Source organism: Musca vetustissima, unplaced genomic scaffold (genome assembly GCF_032173495.1).
Source record: "Musca vetustissima isolate MV318-11 ecotype Yass unplaced genomic scaffold, APGP_CSIRO_Mvet_v1 utg22410, whole genome shotgun sequence".
NCBI lineage: Eukaryota > Metazoa > Arthropoda > Insecta > Diptera > Muscidae > Musca > Musca vetustissima.
The window spans coordinates 40,257-56,533 of NW_026874546.1; the positions used below are offsets into that span (position 1 = coordinate 40,257).

General features: G+C 33.8%; 1 protein-coding gene across 1 annotated transcript; it reads left to right on the forward strand.

Moving 5' to 3' along the window:
- The first annotated feature begins 13,009 nt into the window (after positions 1 to 13,009).
- Positions 13,010 to 14,248, forward strand: LOC133334456 (iroquois-class homeodomain protein irx-3-like). Its single transcript, XM_061542755.1, has 3 exons — positions 13,010 to 13,061; positions 13,449 to 14,119; positions 14,166 to 14,248. The coding sequence occupies exons 1-3, from the start codon at positions 13,018 to 13,020 to the stop codon at positions 14,246 to 14,248; spliced, it is 798 nt and encodes a 265-aa protein (XP_061398739.1). The 5' UTR covers positions 13,010 to 13,017.
- The last annotated feature ends 2,029 nt before the right edge of the window (positions 14,249 to 16,277 follow it).

The window sequence follows — 16,277 nt, forward strand, 5'->3', positions numbered from 1 at the left end:
ATCCTGTCATTAGAACGGACATTGCATCTTTGGGGGACCATTGACATGGAATTGGATGAAATTAAATATGTGATCTACATAGCTATATCTATGTAGATCACATATTTAATTTCATCCAATTCCATGTCAATGGTCCCACAAATCAGCCCATGTACATGTCATTCAAATTTCATGGCAATCGGACAGACTTGGGGGTCTTTAGATGTTTAAGAGCTAAATGTATAACTATTGAAGCAAACTTGACATACACCATTCAGTATGCTGCAGTACAGTGCAATGTCCAAAAGTACATGTTAATCGTACAAAAGGTGATTATTTGGTGTACAAGTTGCCTGAAATCGGACTAAAATATATAGCGGATATATAAATCTGAACCAATTTCAATTTGTGAACAATGCTATCGCTATATCTAAATCAGAAATATATATGAGACAGTAAACAATTCTAAACCAATTTCAGGAAACTTAAAACATTTCATTCATCACTCAATTCGATAATGTGCAGTGTGCTAAATTCGTACATCCGATAAGCAGATTTTTCAAAATTTCATATATATTTTTTTCTGGAAAAAAACTTTAGTATACTATATACTATATGGCGGAATTTTCATATTATGGATTACAGAATAACGTATTCGTACCGAGGAACAAGATAAAAAAACAGTGAGCGGAGCAGTATAGTCGGACGGGGCCGACCATATGATACCCTACACAACTACCAGGGAACTCTAACTTTTGCGTATGTTTATTTCGAACTGGGTCAATATTTAGTGATATTTGCACCGATTAGAGATCAAAAGCACATCTTCCTTTTCCGAATATACCAATATTCAGTACAGCCCTTCTAATTACTTGTCCAAATTCCCTTCACCGTGGGTTGTGTTGTGATTTTCGGCTTGTGGCCTATATATTGACTCGAAAAAACACAAAAAATTTAGTTTCCGGTCCACTTCATGCCAAAATTTTAATCTGATTATCACTGAAAACTTTAGGCGTTGTCCTTGATCATACCTGGAACCTCATGCAACATTTCAAAGCGATCAGCGCTATGTTTCCGCCCTCCAGTGTGGTAATAGGTTTCTAAATAATATATGAATACGTAAGCACCTGTAAATATTTAAGTGTAACTACCGCATCCGAGTACCTACGACTATATAATTGGTATCTATTTAAAGGCCAACCACTCCTCTTGGATATACTATCAACTTGTAGGGTCTATATCCTTCAGTGGTAAATATATACGCTATAGAATACAAATTTTGTCATTTTCACACAAAAGTTAGGGTCCATTTGACCCGCTAAATACTGACCGATCTTTATCAAAACAGGCATGCTTATTCTTTGGCCCGATCCCCTTCTCCATGTAAAAATTCGCGATGTTTGGGCCATAATTGCGACCTCTGGAGCGACCAGAAAAACCGACAAAAATAAAGTTGTTGGTCCATTTCATCCCCTAAATATTAACCGATCTTTTCCAAAAACAATAGGGGTCTTCATAGGCCAGAACCCATCCTACATGCAAAATTTCGTGAAGATTGGTCCATAACTGCGGCCTGTATCGTGTTTACAAATTATAATGGACAGACGGACGGACACACATGTCTAGATCGATTCAGCTAGTCGAGATATGACGATCGGTATACTTAAAAGTGGGTCTAGGACCAATATTTCGCGGCGTTACAAACTTTTGGGGCTGCACAAAGCTATAATACCCTGACAACATAGTTGTGTAGGGTATAAAAACAAATAAAGAGTATGTAATTTAGGCCCGGTCGAACTTTTTATACCCTCCACCATGCGGATGATATTCAAAATATCTTAAATTAATGGGGGCTCCTAAGATATGATAGGAACATATTGAAAAAGATGATCTAAATTCTCAAAATACCTACTAATGGAGCTACCGTTATATGCTTCTATAGCAAAACGGTTATCGATATTTATAAAAATATCAAACTACAGCCAATTCGGTTAAAAACGTGCCCAAAAGATCCAAAATACCGACTTATATCAATGTAAATAATTTTTAGTACGGAAATGTGGGGTACCTTTATATGGAGCTACCCTCAAACTTGGATCAAATGGTGCGGAGATGTATTATACAATGAAAACGCAAAATGCCAAATTTTACTCACTTCGGTTAAGAATCGTGCCCAAAAACCACAAAATACCGAATATTTAGGGATACCGTTATATGGGGGGTTATCCTAAAATTTGGATCAATATTAATAATTGTTAGTACGGAGATGTGATATCAAATGATAACCCAAAATATGCAGAATATTGGAGGGTACCGCTACCAAAACGTGGACCGATATATCCCATTTGCAATTCCAAACATCCTAGGAGTACTAGCAATGATTGTGCAAAATTTTAGAGCTCTGTCTTTAATATTGCAATCTCTTTGCGTATTTGGGTGAGAAGGTGGGTATTTCAGTACGCAACGCACTGAATTTAGGTACAGGCCTAAAAGAGATCTCTCGATTTCCTGTTCAAGGACTTTATTACTTTAGCATCCCTCTGCATGAATGCACTGCCAAACTGACGATCTCCTTGATCCGATCCACAGACGATAGCCGATCGAAGGCATGCTTCAAAGAACCACCAGTGACTATCACTAATCCTACCATAAGGATCAGATTTGTCGATGATCGCCACTTGAAGGCCTTCGTCAGCAGCTACCGTGCCCCGCAGATTTCTTCTGCGGGGCAGTATTCGCTCTTACAGAAGACGATGGTTCCTTGTCAGAACTGAACTTCCTCCTATTTCGGCCAACGGTGGGGCTATTCAAAGCCTTAGTACCAACCGCTTCACCTTTGTCAGATTTGTTCTGCGATGGTTCCTGGCCAGACTTGACCTTCTTCCTTTTCCGACCAACCATGTGGCTACTCAAAGGTGTATACCAACCGCTTCACCTTTGTCAGTTGGCGTAGAATCGGGTTATTGCCCTTCACACGTCCATCACCCTTATGGATGACACTTTGTGTCGGGATGTGCTCAACAGCTTTTTCAATTGCCTTTTGACTCGGGCTGGGTTCGGATCAGAAGTCTACTCCACACCTTTGTCAGAGACAGTGGGCTTCGTCGACTCTACTACTTTTCTCGATTCAGAGGTCTCCTGAGAGATTTTTAATCGAGCTGTTTGTTTCGGGAGGGAGATCTTCTCCATCTCGAGGTTACGATGAAGAGCATGCGGATAAGTTCTTTCGAACTTCCTTACGAATTTCATAATGAGATGAACCTCCCTCTTCCAAAGCAAATTCGCATCTAGCCCTAAGAATTTGCGAAGATACGATACGTCACGTTTGTAATGCTTCGCATCGGATGCTTCTTGGGCAGTTCCGACCTTTTAATCGTTGTCCGTTGCTGGGGTCTGGATAGATTCCCCATCGTCGGACATCGCTTAAGACGCGGTCTGCCTATGGAGCTTATTGTCGGCATGTGCCTATATAAATAAGCACGGATATCATAATGCTAAATCCGTCTTTATTTACAACTTCGAGGAGACTTGTATTTGTGAGACAATAAATGATACGCAATTGCGAACGAAAGTATAAAAAGGAATGAAAAAATAGAACATCGGTTGAAAAATGTGCCTGAAAATTACAAATACTTAAAACGGCAAAAAAAAAACATTCTCTGTGAGGATGTTTTTCGCCGTTAAAAATACGGAATTTTAAATTATGGTATTTTGGTTTATAATTAGTCTAGGATCATCAAAAAACCCACAATAGTGCGGGGCCTTTATGTGGACGCAAACCCTAAACATAGATATGTTCATAATTTGTTGTGTATGAATTCCACAAAATAATGAAAACTGAGAGTTACTTTTAACTAAAAAGTAAACCAACATTGATATTTTTTGCTAGAAAGATTTGAACTCATAATAATAAATAGAGCCAATTCGCCGGAAAAACGTGCCCAAAATCCTCATAAAAACAAATTATCGTGGTACCGAGATTTTTTATTCTTTTTTTTTTTTGATAAATGTGCCCGAACTCCCGAATCTGGGGAAGTACCGTTATACGAGGACTACCTCAAAAAAGTGGACCAATATTTAGCATTATTGGTATGAACATTTGATAGAACCCAAAATACCAAGCTTAGAGTCAATCTGTTTGAAAATCGTGCCCTAAATTCTGAATAATGTGGCTATCGTTATATGGGCTCGACTCGATACTTATACGACGAATTAGGAACTTTGTAGCGGGCTAACCTCTTTCGCAAGAATTTATTTGACATATCGCTCATTTGCTGTAAGACAGGCATAACTGAAAATCGATTTTGTAGAAAATGCGGTTTATGTTTTCAATTTATTGGGACAGAGGAACTTCTACAGCTTCTCAAGGTTTCTCAGCTTCTAGAGGTTTATTATAGCGAACAATCGTGCATTATTAACTCGAAAGTCACATTTTTTAAGCTAATCCTCTCTTGCAGCAAATGAGCGATATATTAAACATTACCTGTGATATTATTATTCTTTTAAAGAGGACTATACAAATATATCGATAATTTATGGTAGGAAGATTTTCCACACAATGATAATCCAAAATATAAAATTAATACGGCTTTTACATTAGAACATTTTAACGGGTTAACCTACTTTATGATGATTTATTTGGCATATATTCAAAAGAAATTGACAATTTAAACCCACTGGGTAAACCAAACCCTGTACAATTTAAACGTACTTTAAAGCCAAGTCGTTTAGAAAACGTGTCTGAAGTACTCAACATAACGTTACTTTAAACCAAATCCTGGACCAATATAGATATTTTTGGTAGGAAGAATTGGCGGCCAATTAGACCTAAAATTCCAATAAAAACGAATAATGGGGATTGCCGTTAAATGGGGGCTACACCTATGTTTATTATCCAAAATATAAATCCACATCCAATTCTGTTTTAAATACGAGCCCATACTCCCGCAAATACTGAATATTGGAAGTAAAACAAAAATGAAAATCTGCTTCTATAGAGTGCGCTAAAATTTCTCCAAGTAACTACAGATGAATAATCAAAATCACCTTCAAATCACATGTAGGGTATTTTTTATTTATGTTTGTATGTATAACAAAGGTGACGAAAAATAGATACTCGATTCTGCGCACAAACAAATTGCTTTCTTAACAAGTTTTGGCACAATTTTCATGTTTTTTCTTTTGAATACAAAAAAACATATAAAATGTTATGTTTTATTTCGAGTGATGAAAATCCACGATAAAACAATTAAAACCAAATGTCATGTAAATAATAAACATTTATAAAAAAAAACCCAAAATAATAATAAAATATTCAAATATCTAACAATTCAGATTCAAAATTCATGAATGAAATTACAAGATTTGTTTCCCCTTCAAGTGGTTGCATAGATTAATTGCATGTCTTTACATAATTTAGGTGTTTTTGTCGTTGTTGATGTTTTTTCATTCCGTCATTATGTACGAGTACATACATAGTTTTACATAGATATTGCCCACCTATTGGCCATCATTCTATTCAATTTTCTTGTTATTTTATTTTTCTTTGTGTGTTTGTATTAAATTGTCCTCGTCTTTCGTTTTGTTGTAGTTTTTCTATTGTAATTTCCTCTTTTTGTCGAATTTTCTTCTTTTTTATCGAATTTGTGATCTATTTTTATTTTCTTTGGGGTTAAGGCAACACTTTTTCAAAAATACAAAAAAAAAATCGCTTTGCTCTCTCATGGACAGATATGACTAGAAAAATGCGAATTGCAAATTTAATATTTTGTCTAACCTTCAGAGTAAAAATATACGTATCGGACACAGTCTTGGTAAAGCTCCTATATAACGGTACCGCTCCACTTTTCTTATTTTGCGGTTTTTTACCCCATTTTCTTTCCAAATTGTGGATTTTTGAAGGCTCTACCTAAAACTATCAATATTTTGACATAACCCCTAAGTCGACTTAGCATGTTTTCAATTTCTTTACGATTTTAGATACTACGGTCCTTAATTTAAATTCACTGAAATTTTGGTAATCATCGGACAATCCAAACCAAAGTTATAAACAAAAATGTACTTAGCATGGCACGTACGATTAAAGAAACTTCCATACTTTGAAAGCTTCTACTAAAAAACTCACTTTTCAGACTGAGCATACTATGGTTCGGAGACGTCGATATGAGCGGCACCTCTATATGGGGGCTATGTTTCACATTTTTAAGGTATTGGCAGCATTTTCCTGGTGAATAAAGTGACTGGCCATTAAAAAACGTATTTTCAGGAAGTTTTCATCATAGATAGATATGGTATTTACCGGGTAAATACCCAAGGGTGGTAAATGCGGGTATTTATTATATTCAATCGGTTAGCCCCCACACAAAGGTACCCCTATTTTGAGTATTTACCCAAAAATAATGTGTAAACTCTTTAACTGGCAAACCACATAGGCGGCCAAAATTCGGCTCAGATGGATTTTATATGAATACAACTTCTGGTATTGCAAATGGGGTCTCTGCGTCCAAGTTTCGATATGGCCCCCATATAACCGTACCTCCTGATTTTAAGTAATCGGGTATTTACCCAAGTCTTTAAAGTATAGTATAACTATATTAATTTTAAATCGATTTGATAACAGAAACCCGGAAATTGGGTGTAAGATGTTGTATTACCCATTCAATAAAGTGAATACCCACAAATGGGTACTCACCCAATTTACCGGGTGTTTACCCACTGTCCATCATTAATCAATCATCACATTTTCTTATCAGACCTTATATGTACATTTTTGCACCACTGTTCCGATGACTTCTAGCAAATTGCGTAAAACAATATTGTTGGATAATATACGATTCCGATTTGAATTTATCTTCCGTATCTTTAATATCAAAGTTCGTATTTAACGAGGATTACCTGTTATTGTTTTCATGTTTTCTTATTTTTTTATTGATAAATACAATACACAGATTTAAAATCTAAAAATCATTGTTTTTTGTATTTTTGTTCATGTGATTGTGGTGACAAATACGAAATTTACAACAAAATCACATTTTAATTATATCATGGTCAAAATCATTAAGATGAAAACAGCAAAAGAGAGAGAAAGTGGTCAGAAGAAAAAAATTAAGATTAAGATTTTGTCACAGCACATTTCTACCCTACACCACTACTTGTGGTGTACCCACACTGGAAAGAACACCTCTGCGGCCATACGTTCAGAATGGTTCTCTCTGAACTTTGTTCTAATGACTTAGGTGGAGCATCATTGCATTACCTTCAAATATTCTAATATACTTCAAAAGATACACAGAAATATCTTCAATAATTGAAAAAATAATCTTCAAAATGCAATGTGGTTTCTCATTTCGTTGACCCATTTCCAATTACTCTTATTGTTGGTAAATGTTTTAGTTTATTTTACAACACAGTGATATGTGTATGTGTACATTAGGTGCACTACAAAAAAAAAAAAAAAAAAAAGATTCAATGCGTTTTCTTTCTATCATAAAAAATATTCGGAAAAAGTGAAAATGTCGTCTATGTTAAGGCCATTTTTTACTTCTTTTGAATTTTATGTTGCCTGCGGTTGGGACGAATAGCTATAATCCATATAAAAGCGAAGTTATTCCACATCAATGTTATTTGCGCCCATGTTCGGACTTCGCGACAGCAAAAACATGATAGTTAGCAGCACTAGATTCAAGCATTTCGATATACACAAGGCCACATGGATTTCTCCCGATCAAGCAAGGATAAATCAAATTGATCATGTTGTGATAGGCGGAAGGATTTCATCCAGTGTTTTAGACGTTCGATCGATACGAGGAGCGAATACCGATTCGGACCATTATCTTGTGGCAGCCAAGGTTTGCACCCATCTTAGTGTAGCAGCAAAGGTGCGATCTCATGTAACACGGAAACTCGACGTCGAAAAGCTGCAAACACAACATATAGTATAGCCTACTCCGTTCAACTTACCCACCTGCTTGACGAAAGCACTCCTAGTCCACATAATAATATAGAAGCACAATGGCAAAGAATTGCCCCACTTGGTTATCAAAGACCACCATAAAGAAAACAGGAGAAAGACGCAGAGTTTACGGCAACCCTGCAAACAGTAGGAACATGCAATGCGAGAGAGAATTATCGGTAGAAAAAATTACAAAAATGACATAGGAAAAGATAACGAATGAGAGTTTTTAACCATTTACGCAAACGTATGATTTTGGGAAGTTTTGAGCATCATTGTTCAAAAGAATAAAGAGATAACAAGATAAATCGTAAGCGTAAGCAAATCGAGATCTACAGAAGTTAGAATGAAGTCCGGAAATTTTTATCAACGAGTAAAACTTTGGCTTTGGAGAGGATACAACTCCTGTAGGGATGAAGAAGGAAACCTGGAGACAGATACATACAGCGTGTTGAGGATGCTCCTTCCAGCATTTTGTAAAGCTTCTGGTATCAAATAGTAACGGTGAAGAACCAATTAGTATACAACCTAGCCTAGATGAGGTCAGAATAGCAATTAGTAGGCTGATGAATAATAAAGCAGCAGGTGGCAGTGTATTATAATAGACCCAAAATTAAGTTTTATGTTACTTTAATGCGTTTAGTCGAAAAAAGTACTGGGAAATGACTTTGAAAAAAAAATACAAGAACATTTTGAATTTTTTGTTGAAAATGTATGACTATATATTCGTTATATACATTGTGGGAAAAATGGGTAAAAACTAGTAATAAGTACCATTTTAAACCTAAAATGAGTTTATGTTTTTTAAGATTATTGACTTTTAGGCTGATTTTTGAGTTTTAGTCTATTCTGAGACTTATGGCGAACATTTCTGTAGAATATTCTGAGCAGCTTTAACCCCGTTTTGAATGATTTTTCAATCACTTCTGGAAAAGGAGACCGAAAAGACCCCCTCAATGAGTCGGTTGAGGGTTAAAGTTTTATAATTTTTCATCAAGACAACGCACCAGAGCACAAGAGTGTTTTAACAATGGCTAAAATCAAGAATTAAATCACGAGTTGTTTGACTTTTACTAGTTCCTAAATCTAAAAAAATTCCTTGCTGGCAAGAATTTTACTTCAAATGAAGATACAATTAAAGTTGTAAACCATATTTTGTAGACCTAGAGGAAAACTATTTTAATCAAGGGATAGAATTGCTAGAAAAGCGTTGGACTAAGTGTATTGAACTTTTAGGAGATTATATTGAAAAATAAAAATATTTTTGAAAAACTAACCACATATTCTCTTTCATTGATAGGCTAAGAAGTTTCCGAACCACCCTCGTATTGGTCCGAAATTGGTCGATTCTTACTAGGCCAACGTCTGTCACCTCAGCGCTTTGTATAGAAACAATGGGGCTGTTACAACAACAACGTATATATCTCTGAAAGTCCCTTCAAAATACAGTTAGAGGGGCATTCAAAAATATTCTTAAAAATCAACGACTATAGATTTGAAAATGCCTCTAAAATATTCTTCAATATGTTTGTATGAGAATTATAGGGTAAAAAGATCCAAAAGTCATGTGCCTAATGTACATCCATACATACACATGTATGTATGTATCTTCGTGCTAAGCTATCTGATTGCTAAACAAGCAAAGAGAAGATCTATCATTAAAAATCTATTCAATATCTGAAAAAAAAGAAAAACTGATATTGAACGAAAAAACAACAACAAAGAAAACAGAACAAACGTGAAATTGTTTTCCTCTTGATCACCACACTGAGAGTGTTTTTAAATTTCAGTGTTGTTGTTGTTCTAGCACGAATTTTCAAAAAAGAAAACGACACAAGAAAATATTGTTAAGAAAAACAAGAAAATCTTGGTGGCGAATAGTCTGATTGTGATTGTCTAGCCAAACGGTTGTTCTTTTGGGAAGATCAACGAAATTAAAAAAATATTTATAAAGATAAATACAAGAAAACATAAAAAATATATAGAAATAAAATTAAATCGAAAAAACATAAGTTATATGACGCGTGATATATAAAAAGTTTAAAACAACAAAAAAAATTAAAAGGTGTGTTTTGGGGCGTTAAGAAATTTTTATTACAAAGAAAATTTTATAAAAAAAAACATCTTGAAAATATTTGAATAAAAAAATGAAAGAACACCCCCTTAAACATCTGTAACATCGTGTTGACAAGAATGATTTTTTTTAATATTGTCATTATATAATAAACAGGAAAAAACATGACTATCTTAAGTGACTGGCCAATGTCATTTTATTGTAATCGAAAAAATACACAGAAACGAACAAAAAGGAAATAAATTTATATCACCTTCATATATCAAAAAATTACTTCCTTAAATTTAAAAAAGAAACGATGTTTGATTTTGAGAAAGAATAATGAAAAACAGAAGTGGTTTTTATAAAAAGTATTTTAATAATTGTTTTTGTTGTTATGAAAGAAATTCTGTGCATTGACCTCCTTAATTTTTCAGTTGACCAATAAATTTGAAAGAACGATTTTATTAAAAATTATATTAAAATATAAAACAATTAATAAATAAAATATTAAAGTTTTGAAAAATTAAAAAAATAATATTAATTAAATAAATAATTATATTCAGTGAAAATGTGTTCAAGTTGATGAAGGTTTGCTAAAAAATCTTCACTTTTCCAATGGAAACTCCAGTTTGCATTTGATAAAGACTTGTATTGTCTGGAACCACTATATATAACAAACGTCGTATTAACGTAAAATGACATATAAAAAAATATATTCATTGAACTTTAAAAATACGACTATATAAAAAATAATGTAATCGAAAAAAATAAATTTGAAAAAAATCTGTATTATCTCTGTGTTAAGCCCTCAAATTTTCAGTTTCTGTATATTTTTGTTACTTCTCCTCAAAGGAAGGCCATCAACAGAACAAACTTTAAAAAAAGAACAACAAAAAAAAATACTACGACGAAACTAAAAAAGTGTCATCGAAAAAAAACGAATTCAAAACTATTCTGAATGGCGTAAGGTGGTTTTCTCCCTCGCACGAAGACACACACAATTTATCTCTTTGGCGATGCACTCTCTACTTTTCTCTTTTGTTATTTTTATTTTTAAAATTTTTTATTTATTTAGAACACAAAATACATGTTTTCTTGTTAAGAATTTTTCTTATTTGTTTATATCCCAAAAAAAAAAAAACATGAAAATTGTTGATGATCGCTTGTGTGCTTTCTCGGTTCTCTCTCTCTCTCTCTCTGTGTTTGGTGAAAGAGTCCAAATATTTTTGAGATTTAAAATTTTGTTTAAATATAGCATTCAGTATTTAGAATATAACATTTTTTTATTGACACTATTTAACCACCTTCATAATTTAACAGAGTGCTGCAAAAAATATATTCCTATAAAATATATATATTAAAAAAAAACATTAAAAATATTTATTTTTAAAAAATAACATATTCCAAAAAATACACATTTAAGAAAATCCATCCTAAAATGTTTTAAAAAATGTATATTCTTAAATAATATATGTTTGAGACATTCATTTCTAAAATAAATTATTATTTTTTTAAATCTAATATTAAATAATTAAAAAAAATTAAAAATCCATTAAAACACCAGTAAGGAAAGTTGGACTGGGCCTTCACCACTTTGAGTATATTCTACATAGTCACCTAACAGACGTCGCCTTATCGAAAGACGATATTCACGAAACTTAACACAAATTTTTCTAGACTTTATTCAGTGCGCTACACCAAATCGGAAGATATATAGGGACTTTGGTGCACCATTTACCTTAAATCGGAATTATATATGGGAGCTATATCTAAATGTGAACCGATTTTTCCGAATTTCAATAAGGTTCGTCCTTGGGCCAAATAGTGAGTAGTGCCAAATTTCATCCAATTCGCATCAAAAATGCGACCTGTACTTTGTTTACAATTTAACATGGACAGACAGACGGACGGACATGCATAAATCGACTTAAAAAGTGATTCTATGCATATTCTCAAAAGGAACAATGGGTCTATCTCGTTTCCTTTTGCTTGTTACAAGCATATGCACAAAGACATAATACCCTATACCACAGTGTGGTGAAGGGTATAAAAATTAGGAAAAAATTGTTTGACAAACAATTAAATAATTTTTTTTAAAAATGTAAAAAAATAGTTTTAAAATTTTTTTATTTAAAAAAAACCTAAAAAGTGCTCTGTTTTACCATTTAAATCTAAGAGCTTTGAAAGACCTAAAGTCTTTAAAAAATTTAAAAAAAACCCAGAGCCTTGAGAAGGCATTCAAAAAATAATCTTAAAACATAATGTTTAAAAGGATTTTCAAAAAATATTTTTTAAAAATCCACTCCTAAAGCTTCGACAGCCCTCCAAAAATGTATTAAAAAAAATCCACAACTAGAGCTTTGATAGTGCTCCTAAAAGGTATTAAAAAAATTCACGACTACAGCTTCGACAGTCTTCCAAAATTTTTATAAAAATCCACGCCTAAGTTTCAACAGTCCTCCAAAAATATTTTTAAAAATCGTACGCCTATAGTCCTTCAAACAATATTTTTAAAAAAATCATGACTATAATTCTCTACAAAAAATATAATTTTTTTAAATTCACGCACGTGATAGTCCTCCAATTTTCCCGATTTGCCCCGTAGTCCAGTGTACTCGTCATCACTACATGTAGCCACATTGGCGCACATCACTGTTAGGGGGAGCTGGGGAGATACATTTTCTTTAATGTTTTTTTTTCACTTTGGAGAGTAACATAAGAGATAAGTGCCCCATTAATACGAACGCGTACACACACATCCTCAAAACGATAAAAATTCAAAATAAAACCACCTACGCGAAGTTTTGAAATCTTTTTATGGTGATTTTTTTCTTGTTCTTTTATTATTCAAATATTTTCAAAAAGTGTAAAAATTGTTTTTTGTCTGAAAATAATTAAAAAAACAAACACCTAGAATTAAAAGAAAACAATTATTTTTCATATTGACACAATTTAAATAAAAAATATTGTTTTTTTTTTTAAGTTGGTAAAAATATAAAAAAGCGTTTCCAAACCAAAAAATATGTCTCTGATGGAAAAACCAAATCGACCACAACGCAATCGTCGTCACAGTAGGTGGGTCACGAGACATCTTTTATACAATCATGTTCTTTTTTGTTGTTGCTATTTTTTGAAAAAGAAAATAGTTTTGTGTTTTTGTTTTTGCTGTATTTGAAATTTTCATTTGTTGTTGTTGATTTTGATTTCGATTTTGCTTTTCTTTTTTTTACAAAGTCGTGGGGTCAGTTACGGAAAGTGTGAAAGAGGAATAAGAAACAACCCCCCTCTCAAACACCCAGTTTGTCTTTAAATACCTTTCTGTATCTGACTCCCGATTTTTTATGCCAGAATCAAAATTACCTCGCATCTAATCTGTTTTTGCATTTTTGTTTTTCGTTTCTAACCTCATTTTTTATACAAAAACCAAATTTTCAATTCCAATTTCCACCTCCCTTTTTCTAGACGTGCCTGGCCACCAGAAGATGATTTACATTATCCACGAGCAGCCAAACGCCTTTTCACTCCCGAAATCAAGCGAATGCTTAAAGAATGGCTGGTGCGAAGACGAGAAAATCCCTATCCCAGTAGGGAGGAGAAAAAACGCCTAGCCATAGATACAGGGCTGACTTATACCCAAATTTGCAATTGGTTTGCCAATTGGCGTCGTAAATTGAAAAATGCCGAAAGAGAAAAATCAAAGAAGTCCTGGGGTCATCTTATCAAAAACTACAATACCAATGCCAAGGGTAATGTCGAACAATTTAGTATATCATCGGAGGATAGCATATGGGAAGAGGAGGAACAACAATATCGACGTCACCAGCATAGTGATAACGACTATGAGGATGATGATGATTTAGATTCAATGTGTGATCTAGATGGTTCAAGTGGTAGTGGTTCGACAGATATCACAACAACAGAACGTAATGACAACGGTAGCGGTAGTGGGTGCAGTACAATAAGCAGTAGCATTGGCCAAAGTGATTATCACTCAATGGATATGCATCAAAATAGGAATGGCTATACCACTCTGACTTTACACAATGATCCTAGTGATTTGTTTATAGGACGTGAGGTAGATGTGCTCACGACAAATGCCACCTGTCAAATAACACAGAGTGCTGCAAGTGCGGGTACTAAAACCAAATACAAACAGAAAATGATGGAAAAATATTTAAGAGATACTTATGATACAACGACACCACCGACCATCTCACCCACCACCACAATGGTACATATTGATTATAGTGGACAGCCAGTAACATCGGATAGTGGGCAACATGCCACCGCCACAGTATATTGTAATGCTACGAATACAACAATTATTAAATCGGGAGCAGAGTTATCCAAATGGTTGGAAAGTGCTGCGAAATTTACACCAAATAAAAATAACTATTTCATTGAGTGGAATAGTAAAAGGTAAGCATGAAAAATACTTTTTTTATATGGGAACAACTGGTCCAGATTTAGATATAGCTCCCATGTAAATTTTCGTCGGATTTTATGTAAATGGTGTACCAAAGCCCGTATATATATTTCGATTTGCATGAAATATGGCATAGCGTACTGAATTAAGTCTACAATGATGTGTGTTAAATTTCGTGAAAATCGACTCAGATTTAGATATAGCTCCCATATATATTATTTTCCGATTTAGTGTAAATGGTGCAAAATGTTCCTATATATCTTTCGATTAGCATGAAATTTGCTATACCTTATTAAATTGAGCCTAGAATGGTGTGTGTTAAATTTCGTAAAAATCGGTTCAGATTTAGATAAAGCTTCCATATAAATTTTCGTCCGATTTAATGGAAATGGTGCACCAAACTCCCTACATATCTTTCGATTTGTATGAAATTTGGTATAGCGTACTTAATTAAGTCTAGAATGGTGTTTGTTAAATTTCGTGAAAATCGGTTCAGTTTTAGATATAGCTCCCATGTACATTTTCGTCGGATTTAATGTAAATGGGGCACCAAAGTCCCTATATATCTTTCGACTTGCACGAAATTTGTTATAGCGTATTTAATTGAGCCTAGAATGATGTGTGTTAAATTTCGTGAAAATCGGTTTAGATTTAGATAAAGCTCCCATGTATATTTTCGTCGGATTTAATGTAAATGGTTCAAAAATGTCCCTATATATCTTTCGATTTGCACGAAATTTGACATAGGGTACTGAGTTAAGTCTAGAATGATGTGTGCAAAGTTTCGTAAAAATCGGTTCAGATTTAGCTTCCATATATATTTTCTTCAGATTCCATATATATCTCGGACGGGTGTCCCATTGAGATTTAATTTTGAATAGTCCAGTATACCGAATAGCGTGTATAACATTACGTTTTTTCTTACCAATTAAAAGTTGCTAATTTTTATGTTTCTTATATTTTTCAGAAACAAAAACGATAAGAAACCCATATTGGTGACAACAACGACAACAAAATCATTTCCATCGCCATCATCATCATCGGCAACTACAAATGGTGGTGGTGGTTGTGATCAGCAGCAACAACAGACTTCGGTAACCCTTGTACCAATCATATATTCCAATACATCGGCTACAGTACAAATAACAAATTCAACAACCACTCCAAATACGCAGGCGCATCACCATCCCCATCCGGCACAACAATTTCAATTACATCTACCCGACGACAACGACCATACGGATCATATCTATAATTCCATTCATCACAAAGATGAATTGGATGCCGCTGAGGCCCTGGCTAATTTGGCGTTTAATTGTCGCCAGCGGATGATGGATGCAAATGTTAAAGCGGGCTGTGGTAATACATTTCAACGGCCCCTAAATGCAATAAGTTCCTAAATTTGTTCAAATCAAAAATTCTCTCTCACACACACACCCACATACAAAAGCATTTAGACTTTAGATGAATTGAAAAAAGCAGCGAAACCAAAGTACTAGTTACAATTATTAAAAAAGGAAAACAAACTACTTCGATTACAAGACAAAAGCATTCCAGCACTGTGGTTTCTTTTTTTGAATAAAGTGCGGAAGACATACTTACTACATACATACTTATACAAAATCTAACAAAAACTATTATTATACTATTTTAATTGTTGAATAAATTTTTAAGAACAAATGTTTAAATCAAATATATATACATTTTTTGAATGCATTAGAAAAAATATTTGAGTTTTGATTGGTCTTAAAATATTTCACCGGAAATCGAGACTTTTTACCGATGTTTGTGAAATGTACAAAGAAGCTAACGCTATTTTGACATTTGATCATAATAAATAGGTAGAGATGGTATTTACCGGGTAA

Excerpts from the sequence above, each read along its gene's own strand:
- LOC133334456 (XM_061542755.1), top strand. The coding sequence starts at position 13,018 with ATGGAAAAACCAAATCGACCACAACGCAATCGTCGTCACAGTAG. Across the intron at positions 13,062-13,448 it reads CGCAATCGTCGTCACAGTAG|ACGTGCCTGGCCACCAGAAG; the intron begins GTGGGTCACGAG and ends CCCTTTTTCTAG. Across the intron at positions 14,120-14,165 it reads ACAGAGTGCTGCAAGTGCGG|AGATACTTATGATACAACGA; the intron begins GTACTAAAACCA and ends AAAATATTTAAG.